Source organism: Rhinopithecus bieti, unplaced genomic scaffold (genome assembly GCF_001698545.2).
Source record: "Rhinopithecus bieti isolate Rb0 unplaced genomic scaffold, ASM169854v2 scaffold_12151, whole genome shotgun sequence".
Taxonomy (NCBI): domain Eukaryota; kingdom Metazoa; phylum Chordata; class Mammalia; order Primates; family Cercopithecidae; genus Rhinopithecus; species Rhinopithecus bieti.
The window spans coordinates 1,628,564-1,642,645 of record NW_016807233.1 but is presented as its reverse complement, the minus strand read 5'-3'; the positions used below and the strand labels follow the sequence as shown (position 1 = coordinate 1,642,645).

Sequence of the window (14,082 nt, the reverse complement as noted above, 5' to 3'; positions counted from 1 at the left end):
AATGCATTTGGTCTGTTTGGCTGCAAGCATCTTTGCTACTAGTGTGGTCTATGAAATCCTACCCTTCAGAGCTTTGGAGAATTAGATAATTTTTCTTTTTAAACTGCTATTACTCACTCCTCTCTCTCAGTTGGCATTTTTGCATTTTTGGACCTAAATCTTTTCCCACCCAGCTCCTCAGATTTTCACATTTCTGGTGTTGGGGTTACACATAGGAATTAAATCTGCAGCCCCTAACAATTTACAACTGAATTTCAACTCAAGTCTCTGGGAACGCTCTGCACATGGGTTCTCAGTCAGTTGCATTTTGTAAAAAAAAAAAAAAAAAATGGACTGCCAGAGTTTCAATTTGCGAATTGTCTCAGAAAGAAAAATCTGCTCATGAGGCAGTCCTAGACACATCTAGCCTAATTTAGGAGCAGAAAGGCACATTAACTAAGGCCTTTTATTTACCAAATGAAAAACAGCAAGATAATACAGAAATATGTTCTAGATCGCTGTTTCTCAAAGGGTGGTCTGTGGACCAGCAACATCAACAATACCTGGGAACTTGTTAGAAATGCAGAATCTTACCCCAGACCTACTGCATCACAATCGGCATCTTTTTTTTTTTTTTTTTTTTTGAGACGGAGTCTCGTTCTGTGGCCCAGGCTGGAGTGCAGTGGCGCAATCTCAGCTCACTGCAGCCTCTGCCTCCTAGGCTCACGCCATTCTCCTGCCTCAGCCTCCTGAGTATCTGGGACTACAGGCACCCGCCACCACACCCGGCTAATTTCTTTTTGTATTTTTAGTAGAGACAGGGTCTCACCGTGTAAGCCAGGATGGTCTTGATCTCCCAACCTCGTGATCCACCCGCCTCGGCCTCCTAAAGTGCTGGGATTAGAGGCGTGAGCCACTGCACCTGGCCTCAGAATCAGCATTTCTGGGTGACTCTGGTGCACACTAAAGTCTGAGAAAGCCTGCTCTAGACCATTGCTCTTTTCAGGAACTCTGTTTTCCTGCAGATGATTTCAGTAATGCTATCTAGAGCGTGCAAAGACAAACTAAAAAATGGTTGAAAGAGTTCTAGATGGATTGCTTTTACCCATGGAATAAGTATGCTAATGGAACTGATAGAAGGCATCAGTAGGTTAGTCAGATACTACCTTAAACCGAAAATTATTGCTCATGAAATGTGACTGGGAAAAAAAATAAATGCCTAACTACCACTCCCAAAATATTTTGAAACTCTTTATTCACAAAATCCTTCTTAGGGTGTATAACCACATCCCATCCTCCCTTGAAAATAAGTCAAAACTTAACACCAAACAGAGTTTACTTTTCAGCCAAGTATTTGAGACACTTATATGAACAATGATTCACATGTTCATAAACATATTGCCATGGAAGATATGCGGGCTGTTGTTTTCTCCCATGACATTCTGGTTCAATGCTTCCTTATCAGCTACCGATCACATGCTGTGGGCCCTGAGTACTCCCTGTGGGATATGACATTGGGAAATATTCAACTCAGGCTCCCTGAGATGAGGCATAGCCAGGGGTGACTGCTTCGGCAGCTACACCGTCTCAAAGCCTCAGTAGTTCTGCTGTTGACTGCTTGAAATTTCAATCACTCCTCCATGTATCTTTGCTAAGTGTCCTTTATTGATAATAGAGCACTGGACTTCCAATAAGAATACATTTTACATTTAATTTTTGCTGATCATTTCAACACCCTCTCCATTTATCTTTAACTTTGATCTTCAAGGTCATGAACTCATATGCTTGGCAGAAGTGCCCATGTAAGGGAAGGTTGCTTTCTGGCACTGGTTCTGCTGTTTTATCTGTAAGAGACTGTGTTTGAAAACTGAGCTTTATAAAAGTCATTGCATAGGCAGCTTGGGTGAACATAGATGTACATTACATTATAACAGTATAAAAAACAGCGTGAAGCTACAAATAGGGAGTTCGGCTAGTGCTGACTCCTATACACGAGCAACTGTGTTGATTTCCTGGGAGCTGGGATCAGCTTCTCATTCTGAATGAGACTCCTCCTCCACCACACCCTTTTGAAGACATCAGTCAATTAACACAACGTTCTGGCTACCCTTTCCTGGAGGGCTAAGTTCAGCCAAGGTTTACATTCTCCCTTCATCAAACTCACTGAGGAGGAACCTCTAGCTCTTGCCACCCCCGCCTACCCGCTTTATTTTTTAAAGGGCAAGAATGTGGATCATGGAAGAGCTCATCCTCATTCTGCAGGATCCACACCATATCTGCAAAATATCTGCAAAGCAACTGTGGAGGCTCCCTGGCTGGGCTGGATGGGAAAAGATGAGATTTGTCTGCTCTTGAAATTAGATGCTAATGGGGAACACAAATTAGGAAGACTAAGAGCTGCTGCTGAGAACCAATCTATAAATGTCTGTGAAATGAAAAAAAAAAAAAAGTTTGAGTCAACCTTAACATGATTAAGTCGCCCTCTATTTTCCTCCAGATCTTCTTAAAATTCTATATCAAAGGCATGGAGATTTGGAAACATTTTGCATTCCCTTCTTGCCTAGGTTTGCAGATCCCTGTGGTTATATAAGAACTAAGGGGAAGCAAAGAATGCAGTGTTAGCCATTTGCTAAGATACAGGCTTTACATAACACCTAACTGAGAGGTGCTATGCAGTACTTGTATTGTCTCACTATACCTAGCTGTGCTAAAAAGCACCAGGCTGTGAGCTCCAATGCAGGAATGATTTAAGATTCCAAGAAAGCCCTGAGGAGCAGCAGCTTCAAAGTGGAAGTGAAGCCTGCATTTGCAGGCTTAACTCTCTAATCTCTTTTGATAACACCCCAGAGGCATATCATAATATATGGGTTGTCATGGGGATGGAAGAGGAAAGGATGGGGTTGCAGAACATCATCCTTGGGATAGAGCTGAGCTTTTGCATGACCGGCTCCTGAGAGGACAGGCAGGGTGGCGCACTGTGTAGTTAACAGGGGCTTGCAAGATTCTGTGGATCTGTTTTTGCCACTTTTTTCCCCTGAGACCTCAAAGGGCTATGGCTCCAAAAGAAGTGGATTCAGCAAAATAGAAGGGTGTTTGCAGAGGAGGTACAGAAAGGGATTCTGGTCACAGTAACTGCAGCAATGTAAGAAACACGTGAAACATAAAATAATAATCATAAAACAACAGAGTGTAACATGATATGCCTATGGGTTGATACTTATGAGAGTAGAGAAGACTGTCTCAATGCTAATTCAACAAAGGGGTCGTGAAAGACAGTAAATCTTGAATCAGGAAAATGTGGGAAAACACTAGGTACGGACATGCAAGGAAAAGGGATGAGGTTTGGACAAATGTTGCGTGGTGGTGGTGGCAGGGCATGTCCACATGTGGTCCCCTGTGAGGTCAGTGAAGAGCCTCGGCCAATTGTGCAGGGAGACTGAACTGACACAGCAGCGGTGAGACTGACCTAACAGGGAAGCAGTCAGGGGGCTTTGGAATAAATGATTCATTTGGGAAGGTGGGCCATGAACAGAATAAAAGGTAGATTTGGGGCTGGGCATGGTGGCTCACGTCTGTAATCCCAGCACTTTGGGAGGCAGAGGCGGTTGGATCACGAGGTCAAGAGATCAAGACCATCCTGACCAACACGGTGAAACCCCGTCTCTACTAAAAATACAAAAATTAGCTGGGTCTGGTGGCATGTGCCTGTAGCCTCAGCTACTTGGGAGGATGAGGCAGAAGAATTGCTTGAATCCAGGACACAGAGGCTGCGGTGAGCCGAGATTGTGCCACTGCACTACAGCCTGGTGACACAGTGAGACTCTGTCAAAAAAAGAAAAGAAAAGAAAAGAAAAAAAGAAGAAGGGAAGGGAAGGGAGATTGGGGCAGTAACCCAGGGATGGGCTACTCACAGTGGGAAGGGAAGGAGGGAAGGGTGGTGAGGAAGAGCTGGGAAGGAGGATGCAGCAGGACAACACACATGTGGAAGAGTCTCTGCAGAAAGGGTGTGGAATGCCGTCTAATTTAACCAGTAAACCCTGAACACCACTGTCTCCTCTATCAGGGACTCTATAATGAAACGGCCACCGTGCAGAGAAGAGACAGATTCTGGTCTAAGTAGAGTTGCTACCTAGGAGCCTGGCTTGCTTCATGGTCAGCACAATAACGCTGACCAGCGTTCGGTTCCCTCGGATGTGGGATTAGACAAAGGGTGTAGAAATGAAGATCATGGCACAGCAAACCAAGAGTGGAGAGACAGGGATTTGGGGTCTGTATCCCTAAGGACCTTGAAAGAAACAGTCAACAATCACCTTTCTGAAAGTAGTCAGGTATCCACTGACCACACGGATATCATCAGATTCCCAGTGACCTCCCTCTGGGACTCGCGCAGCTCTGAAAGTTAGTGAGGCAAAAGCTTTTCCCTCTCAGCCATCACAACGTTCATTCTCCAGTTGCAGGTTCACAGCTTTTATCTCCACAGGACCAGTCCTTTAAGGTTGATTGCTTAGCAATGGATGACCCAAGGTGTATAACTAGTTCTTATATCCAAAGTCAAGCCCCTGAATAGAGCCTACAGTAAACAGTCCTCTGGCTTGTTCAGTCTGCTTTAAATTCTTTACAGGTCAGATACCAATATTTGTATTGGTTCTCATAATCACAGTAGGCAGGGGTCAAAACAGGTTATTTCAGGTACAAACTGAGTTTCGAAAACATACTTGACTAGTAGTGGAGCTGTGGAAGTGTGCTGTCTCCCAGATCACGCTCAAATCATGGGCCCATGGAAGAGCACCATCAGAGCAGCATGGGAGGTGTCTAAGTTTGCCACCCTTGCCTTCCCTGGGCTGGGCAGAGAGGGAGTCCCAACCAACATCCTCACAGCCACCCTCTTCTCCATCCACCTGGATGGATCATACCTTCCAAATCCACCATGTCCTAAAATGTGAAAACAAAGCAGCTCCAGGACCCACTGTCTTAACCAGGTAGCATCAGTCAGCTGGCTTGTCTGATGGACAGGTTGTGCCCATGGATTTGGCCAGTGTCGTGATCTTTTAACACAGTTTGTAACACTAGCTCACAACCCCTGGCTTTGCAACTCAGTCAGACGCACCTATGAGATGTCTAAACATAAACAAACAAAAACAAAATTAAAAAGTAAAAAAAATTTTAAAACCCCAGCCAAATGTTCTGGAAATAGTTTTTATTTTTTTACATATATATGGAAATATTTTTTAAATGCTCACAGAATTACAAAATCTGTAGAGCGTGAGTCAAACGTGAATTTCTATTTTCCACTTGCAATACATGGGGTAGATTTCTTTATGACCAGTCTTGTAGACTCTAGGCACTGAGTCCTGCCCATGTTTCGATGGCCTGTGAAATCTCTTACATGACAGAGGTGATTTACTACCTCTTAGTACCTCTTAGTTAAGCCTTTCTATCATGCTGCCCAGGAGCGAGACAGCAAACTTTTTCTCTGACATTAGAGAAGAGAAAATTGCCAGCCTGAAGTCACTAGGCAGTAACCAGGGCAGTGTCAGGATTTGAACAGCCTGAGAAGTTTCCTCATTCATTCTCTTTAGCTCCCTGGGCCCCCAGTCTTTCTCATCAGAAAGGAAGAGTAGTTGCCAAGCCTAGATCTTGAACCAGTTCAGACTGAGACTTGTGTATTTCGGTTATGTGATAGAGGTGAAAGAGGAATCGCCTGAGTTTCATATGAATTCTGGAAGCGTGTAGGAAGACGGATAAACCACCCCACCACCCTGAACACGATGTCATCAACCGTGAGGCTGGTACAATGATATCTAGCTTATGGGGCTGCTCTAAGTCCCAGGGAGGTGACAAATGCTTAGGGCACTATACCCTTCTGTGAAATGCCCTCTCCCCCTGCTCATTATTCGCCTGGTAAACATCTAATTCCCCTTTGCCATGTGGCCATTCCTCTGGAAAGCATCTTTATGCCTTTTGTGGGGGGTTGAGTTCCTCCCCGATCCTGCTCCTACAGCCTGTATTGCTAGAAGTGGTGCCTCTACTGTAGAACCTATCACATTAGGGGAAACATTTATGTGTACATATCTGTCTCTCTGGCTCTAGGTCATTCTACGGAAACATCTAGAACTGGAGGCAAAACATTTTGGCTTGTTCACCGTCATACCATCCGTGGCTGGCCCAGAGGAGGCACTCAGCAAATGAACAAGCCAAGCTGAATGAAGAAGTGAACGTTCTGAAGACAGGAAGCTTACTGAAGCCTGGTTCGTCTTTATATTCCCAGAGTCTAACATCACGCTTGGCACTAATGGGCACTTGATAGATGTTTATTTTTGCATGAATGGCATGTAAATTAATTACCTAATTAAATCATCTGGAAGACAGGCAGTAAGATTCAGATGTAAATACTACTGATTGCATGCTTCTGCTCTGCAAGACTGGCTTCTTGTGACATACTGAGAACCGGTCACTGTGAATCTGGGGAGTGTCCTTGTTTTGTGCTCTTCCCCCGAGGAGGGATGGATCCTTTCGCTACTTCAAAAGTGGGCCTATTTCTAACTGCCAGGCATCCAGGGTGCCTTCTTTGCCCATCTGTCTTTCTGAAGAGCTAGTTAAAGGGCTAATCTGCTCTTAATTCCTTTAGTGTGGTCTTCGAATGAAATGGTTTGAGTGGGTTTAGTCTCCAAATAAACAGAGGCAGAATAAGACTGTCTGGGACTGGCTTCGGCTCCGGGATCAGCTCTCTTTGTATCGCGTGACTTAGGGCATGGATCTCAGCAGGACATCTGGGATGTCTCTCAATGAAGAGATCACACAGGGGTGTTTTCGTACCTGGCCTAGTTGTAATTCTTTGCGTAGCTTCAGGATATACTGAAGTATTTGGGAAAATAAAAGCTGCACCCCCTGCAGACAAAAGGAAAGACAAACATGTGAAGGTCTTTTGTTGTGGTTGTCGATCTCAACATCAGCGCCAAATCTACTTTTCCCTGTGACAACAAAGGGAAGAGACCTCCTCAAACCTGCCTTAACAGAGCTCAGGAGAAACGGACAGGTGCACGTGTCAGATTCTCAAGGTGGAAGGTGAAACTTGGAGCCTTGGTGTACTCCTGTGCCCCATTTGCTATAAAGCATTTTGTGTTTTGATTTTAGAGCTTCTTGATGAAGCCCTATCTGTGTCGCCCTCAATCCCACTTCCCACTGGGCTATCTCATTTTATTAAAAAACTATATGGTGCATGTTTTATTTTTCAATAAAAACCCACAATATATTTGTATATATTGTATAAAAACCCATAATATATTTTACATAGCTCTTGGAAAGTAGCACCAAGCAATTATAAGTATTTAGCCAAAGAGTATATGGATTTTATTAATAATTAATCCACATCTCTAGTCAAATGCGTTTTCCCTTTCTCTCTTTTGACCAAAACTCATGTTGTTGTTAGCTGAGAAAATTCCCTTTTCAGAGTTCAGTCCATTTGGAATTTGTTGTCCTGTTCATTGGTTGCTTCTGTGTTTAACAATAGCAAAATTAATAAATTTGGAGGTTTTTTTTTTTGAAACATTCACTCTATGGTTAAAGAATTCCTAAATAAATGTGAAAATATAAGAAATTGCGCATAGCTCAAAGATATTTCCTAAGAAGGGGAAGTAACTTCCTCTAAGTTATCTGTTATTTCTGGCCACAAGGTCATGAATAGGCTGATGTGTGCAACCAAAATTACTGAAAAAGTGTAGTACCAACTCGAAGCAGGTGTTTTAAAACTTCAGATTAAAAAGACAATGTTTTGAATATGAAATTGCTCATTTACTATGATAAATGAGCAATTTCACTGTAATACTCAAACCGGGACTCACTCACATTTGATATTTTAAAATAAAATGGCAAATATTGGGAAAATGGCTGTATTTCTTCTATGTGAGGGCTGACCCTGAGTTAACTGGCTGACTTGCAAGGCTTCCTGGCACTTCCTGTCTCCATCCCTAGTCCGGGTGATTGTAGAGGGTCCCTGCAGCTAACAGAGTGGGGTGAGCAGCCGGTGGCCATGCTTCTGGAACTGTCTCCATCAGGAAGGAGCAGATGGATGTGAATCAGGAACACATTCATCCACAGAAAACCCAGCCTCTGCTGTGATTGGGAGGTGAGGGAGGAAGGTTAGCCAGGATGAGGCATGGTGTTAAACCCTACTTAGGCTCAGGCAAAATAAATACATAAATAAGTCAAATGTACAGTCAATGGTTAGAGATAGAAAACAGGCATTTGGTTAGTGACTAATTTCATATTCTCCAAAATCATAGCAGAGGTTCCCTCTGAACAAAACTCTCACAATGTTACAGAAATTCCCTCCTGCCTTTTGCAAACACGCAGTCTGTAGGAAAACAAATCAAATAGCCTAAAAGTTTATTGGAAAGGAAAAAGAAAATTCCAACTTATCCTAGCAAATATTTCTTTAAGAATAAAAATGGAAGAAAGTGAAGGAGGCTGCTAAGGGCCCTTTTATATCGAACATGCTTTTAGTGTCTACAGAGTCAGCACAGCGAATATATTGGGACTAACAGAAGAAGATTGTAATCTGGCAAATGTGAGCTAAAGTTATGGCTAAAGGCAAATTCTGCACATCTCCTGGTTAAAAAAAAAGGAACCCTTTGATAATCAAACTGGGGTGCGTGGGAAGCGCTCAGAAAACCAAAGGGCTTCACCTTCCTTTAGGCTGTGGTACCTCCTAAGTATTGGAAAGCATCCTGAATCATCTACCTGCATTCTCTCTTCCTGACACACGCTGACCGGTTTCCCATGGAAGCATGCAACCTGTACGTAAGACCCTACGCTCTTGCTGGGAGGCAGGGGCGGGGCCAGCATTACCTGTGTTTCTAGCATGCATTAACCGTGGAGAGTTTTGTAAGGCTTTATCAACATCATCTGAAGTCAAATGTGGAAGAGGAGCTACAAAACAAAACAAAAAGTGACATCAAAATGAAAAAAAAAAAGAGAGAGAGAATTACCTTTCTTACAAAAAAAAAAGAAAAAAGAAAAAGAAAGAAAGAAAGAAAACCATTCCCCCACTCCCACCCTAACATCATGGGCAGCTTATAACAATTTCCATCAATCTGCTACTTGTTAGCGTGTTAAAACCTACATGGGGACCCGTCTTTAATTCAGGGAAGAAGTGGTTGGGATGCCAGGCAAAGCAATGGAGGAGAATTTACTCCACCTCACTGTCACGCTACTTCCTTCTCATCATGCTGGACGCTGTAGAAATTAAAGCATGCAGCAAACATTCTGGATTCATGCCAACATGCCATCCCTTTCTGTCAGGTTAAGCCCAATCACATGACACAAAATGAAAACTTCCCTTGTTCTGTGTTCAAGTTAGAATATAAAGTGGGGCTTTGTGTAGCTTTAGGGAGAATAATCCCCCTAATTCCTACTGAAGAGGAGCCTTTCCTTAATGGTTCTATTTCAATTTGGGGTATCATAGAGACTAATGTGTGACTAATTAATGCTTCCTTTCCCTTTGACATTCCATCTTCTTGGTCGCAGGACCCTGGAGGAGGCAGCTGAGCATGGAAGTGAATTTTGGCTTCTCCTGAGAGTGCTGACTACTTCTCACTAGGCGATGTGGCCAGGGTGTTGTTACCCTAAGTCATTGCATACCAAGCGTGTGGTTCCCTCAGATCCCCAACGGGAACTGGACGAGGGCAGGAGGATGCTGTCGACACACCTGTTTGAACCCTCTGAAGCTCAGGTCATAAGAACCATAGCCACAGCCATCTATCCTTGGAGGAAGGGGGCAGCTTACTCTCTCTGAGGTAGTGGAGATGTGAGAGAAGGATGTCGGCGTTGTAGCTGGGGGTGAGCCTCTGGAAGTCGTCCTTGGTCATCTTGCACAGTTCCTTCCCATCGATGTTCTGGAATAACAAGATGTTGACGTCTGGAAGGCCATATTCTTTCACCGCCCACTCCAGCCACTGCCGCACATGGTCTGTACTCCATAGCGTAGGATCTGAAAGGGGTGGGAACAAATTCAGTCAATTCCTGAAGCCAGGTATCTGCGTCTTGGGGCAGATCCCCATCCACATGGGATTTCTGACCAGCTGCCTTCCACAAGCACAGCCTCCAACCAGCCTCCCTGGCTACCCGGGAGAACATCTTGGGGGAAAGACAAAAGCTGCCTCACATCCACAGATCATTGTTTTTAAAGTGAATAGTTCTGGAATCTTGGGATTATTCACATCACATGCCCTCTTTTTTGCTCAGACAATCTAAAGTTTCCTGTAGGCATGAGATTTTAAAAATTCTTTTTTCTCATTTATGTCCAATTTTATTCACTCATTTGAAAATGAGTAAGAACAAGAGGAAACTTCCTTTTCTTAGAAAACTACTGGTATATTTCTATGGAAATAAGAGTAAGCAACACATATCAGGAAGGTGCTAATTACAGATCATAACAACAAAAATAATAATAACAGTATTTATGCAAAATACTGAAAAACACTGACCACAGAATCGGAAATGAAATATAGATACACCAAGACTTTAGCCCATCCTATGAGCCAGCATTCGTCTCAGAGAGCTGTCTGTTCCAGACTTTTCCTGCAGGGTGTTTGGTTTTGCAATTAACCAGCACCTGCAGGAGTGGGGTTGGTGAGTGGTTTTTGCATTCCACAGCTGGCCATGGCAAGCACAAATACCCCACAGGATGCAGGCCACGTCGTCACACTCCACTGCCACCTATGGGACAGGGAGGGCAGGGCCCCGGGGAGAAGGAGCAGGTGATCTCCAACAGAAATGCCAGCCAGGATGTCCCATGGTAAATACCCTCAGTGGTAGGATCTTCAGAGTGTGGTAAACGGGGCGGCTGCTCCCTTGGGCCCCACGCCTTGAAAGACACCTGCGCAGAGAGCTGGAGCCCTGAGTTCTAATCCCACCATTTCTCCACTTTCTGGACCTTGCTGTGGGCAGCTATTTCTCCTTTCTGTGTCTGTCCCACCTGAAAACGAAGGGCCCTGATCTCAGTTCCCTGGACAAGTCCTTGGGGGTCAGGCATGCCAGAATGTTCCTATTCTCTTGAATGAAAGTCAGGTGTGGGAGTCACATTTGAGCTAATACTTTCAGATCCTTGTTTGTCTGGTCCCACTAATATTTTTAGGCTACTCATGAATGGAGCATGTAGTATGCTGCTGAAATACATTTTTAGGTTTACAGAGGTAAGCCACAGTAATAGTGAGAAACAGCCAGCCAGTCATACACCCAGAGTTCTCTTCCTCTCCCTCCTTTCCTCTTCCTTCCCTCCCTTCTCCCTCCCTTACTTTCCTTCAGCTACAAAGATGAAAGAAATTATTGCAGGTCCAGTAGAATCTACCCTTCCCATTCCATTCTCCTGCTGCAAACACCTATCCTGAAGTTAGTAGCTGGTGGTTAGAAGTAACCACTATCCTGAAGTTAGTACATGTATCACTCCTATACATATTTTAATATTTTTACCATTTAAACTACATATACTGTTTTGTGTTTTTAAAGTTAACATAAACGATATCTGATTTGCTATTGGCACTCAATGTTATAATTTCAAGATGTAGCCAAGTTAATACACAAAGATATAATCGATCATTAAGCAGCTCTTAGGCCTCCCCCATGTGAATAGTCCCAATTTATTTAGTGAATGTCCCCTGTCCATCCCCCCACATATGTGTGAATGAGTCCGCATTGGCCCACGGCCTGGGGTCCTTGTTCGAATCACCTGGAGAGACTGAAAAACTAGTGACGCCTGGTCTCCCCAGGGAGACTGTTTCCAGTAGGCTGGAGGGCAGTTGGGCGTCACAGTGGATAAGAGCTCCCCCAGGTGACTCCAATGAGCAGTCAAGGTTCAGATCATCTTCCCTGGACCTCACTACTCCAAGTGTGGTCCTCCAACTGGGCAGCATTAGCATCACCTGGGAGGTAATTAGAAATGCTAACGCTCAGGCCCCGCCCAGACCTGCTGAATCAGAATCTACATTTTCACATGAAACTTGGGGACACACTGGCCTCGGCTAAGTACCTAGATACAGGATTCTGAGTCACAGGGCACATGCATCTTCAACTTTCCAGCTAGCATTGGATGTCTACCAATATTTAAACACCCACATTTTCACTCAAAAATCAGTGCGCAGGCTGGGCACGGTGGCTCACGCCTGTAATCCCAGCACTTTGGGAGGCAGAGGCGGGTGGATCACTAGGTCAGGAGATCGAGACCATCCTGGCTAACACGGTGAAACCCCGTCTCTACTAAAATACAAAAAAATTAGCCGGGCGTGATGGCGGGCGCCTGTAGTCCCAGCTACTCGGGAGGCTGAGGCAGGAGAATGGCGAGAACCTGGGAGGCGGAGCTTGCAGTGAGCTGAGATCAGGCCACTGCACTCCAGCCTGGGCGACAGAGCAAGATTCTGTCTCAAAACAACAACAACAACAACAACAACAACAACCACCACCACCACCACCACCACCACCACCACCACAACCAATCATCAGTGCGCAGAACCTGAAGACTAAAGGAACTCTGTTTTGCTACAGAGAGAATATCAACAAAAACTCCAACGGCAGCGATGACAGAAAAGTGTACATATTTCTTTGTCATTCAAACACTTGGAAACATGTTGTTAGTCTGTGAAAACTGAATGTAGATATGGAAGGTTAATGTCATCCAGTTCAATGAAGTTCAGATGACTCTGTCATTGGGTGAGAATTTGGCTTTCAGAGACAAAATGTTTCTTTTTTCATGACATGTCAGAATTCCTCTTTCTATAAAAGTGGATCATACTGAGGTCTTAGGGCAAGTTCTCATTATCTTTGGTTCCGTGCAGAGGATGGTTTGCTCAGCCCTCACAGAGAGAAGACCCCCCCATCCTACCTATGTTATTCCCTGTAAGTTCCATCCTCTGATCCTAGTCAAACCCACCTTTTTGTTTGTTTTTGTTTTTTTTTGCTTTGCTTTTAACAAAATGGGAGGACTATTTTTTTTTAATGTAACAACTGTATTTCCTAGAAATAAGTTCATTCTGGAAATAGATTTTCTTCTCTTAATGGTGGAACCGGATGTTCTCAAAATGATACGTAAACATATTGTCTGAAAGCCACTAGGTTTATGTTAAACTGGTGAAAGGAGAAGTTTAATCTCTCTATTATCCCTTGGTGTGCCCCTTAATTAGTTTCATCAAGCCAAGGGTTACCATGGCCCACTCAGTTTTCCTTTAAGGGAATCAGGTGCAAGACCCCAGAGACCAAGTCCTCAACCTGTATTGTTCTTATCTCTACAAGTCTCACTTTGAGTTGGTAAAAGGTTGCTCTGGAGTTCTGGAGTTCTGCCAGTATGAGTATAAATCACTACAACCTTTCTGATGAACAACACAACAATATGATACAACAATACAACACAACAATACAATCAAACGTCTTTAAACATGTGCAGGTTCCCTGACTTAAACATTCCATTTCTAGAACTTTATCCTAAGGAAATAATAGAGGATGTGCGCAATTATTTATTGTCAAGGACGTTCTTTGCAGTGTTGTTTATAATAGCAAAACCTTGGAAACACCCTAAATGTCCAGTGAAAGAGAACTAGTTTTGTAATGCATTTAGGAATGTTCCCGTGATATTTAGAGACTAAAAATTACACTGTTGAAATATATTTATTGATATGATAAAATGTTCAAAGTAGATTACATTTTAAAGTTTCAAAATATTATTACGATACCATTGTATTTTGCAAAGATAAATAACTATCTGCGGAGAAAGAAATTCAGAGGGAGATACAGCAAAATGTGAACTGTTGTCTCTGAGGGAACGGAGATGGGGAATTTTAGATTTTTCATTTTCACTAAACTATATTTTCTCATTTTCCTATAATAAATATGGAATACTTGGGTTAAAAATTATTTATTAAAAAAAGTATTCTCTATTTTTCAAAACCAAAACATGGTTTTACAAAGGGCTTACATATATATATAGTGTATATTATATATACTTAATGTATATTATATATACTATATATACCGCCTATATATAATATATGTGAAAGTACTTTTTATAAAATACTTTACTTTATAAAAAAAGTATAAAAATAAAAGTAAAAAAGTAAA

General features: G+C 43.1%; 1 protein-coding gene across 3 annotated transcripts in view; it reads right to left on the bottom strand.

Annotated features, from left to right (window-relative positions):
- The window catches only part of ERG (ETS transcription factor ERG), a 288,895-nt gene that overhangs the window by 13,718 nt on the left and 261,095 nt on the right, over positions 1-14,082 (bottom strand). For 2 of the 3 annotated variants that reach the window (XM_017880672.1, XM_017880673.1), the window contains 3 exons: positions 9,764-9,967; positions 8,827-8,907; positions 6,796-6,867 (listed from right to left, as the gene is read on the bottom strand). In XM_017880672.1, coding sequence (XP_017736161.1) covers positions 6,796-6,867; positions 8,827-8,907; positions 9,764-9,967 — 357 coding nt within the window. The remainder of the gene's footprint in view (positions 1-6,795; positions 6,868-8,826; positions 8,908-9,763; positions 9,968-14,082) is intronic. The other variant, XM_017880674.1, reaches the window with a different exon arrangement.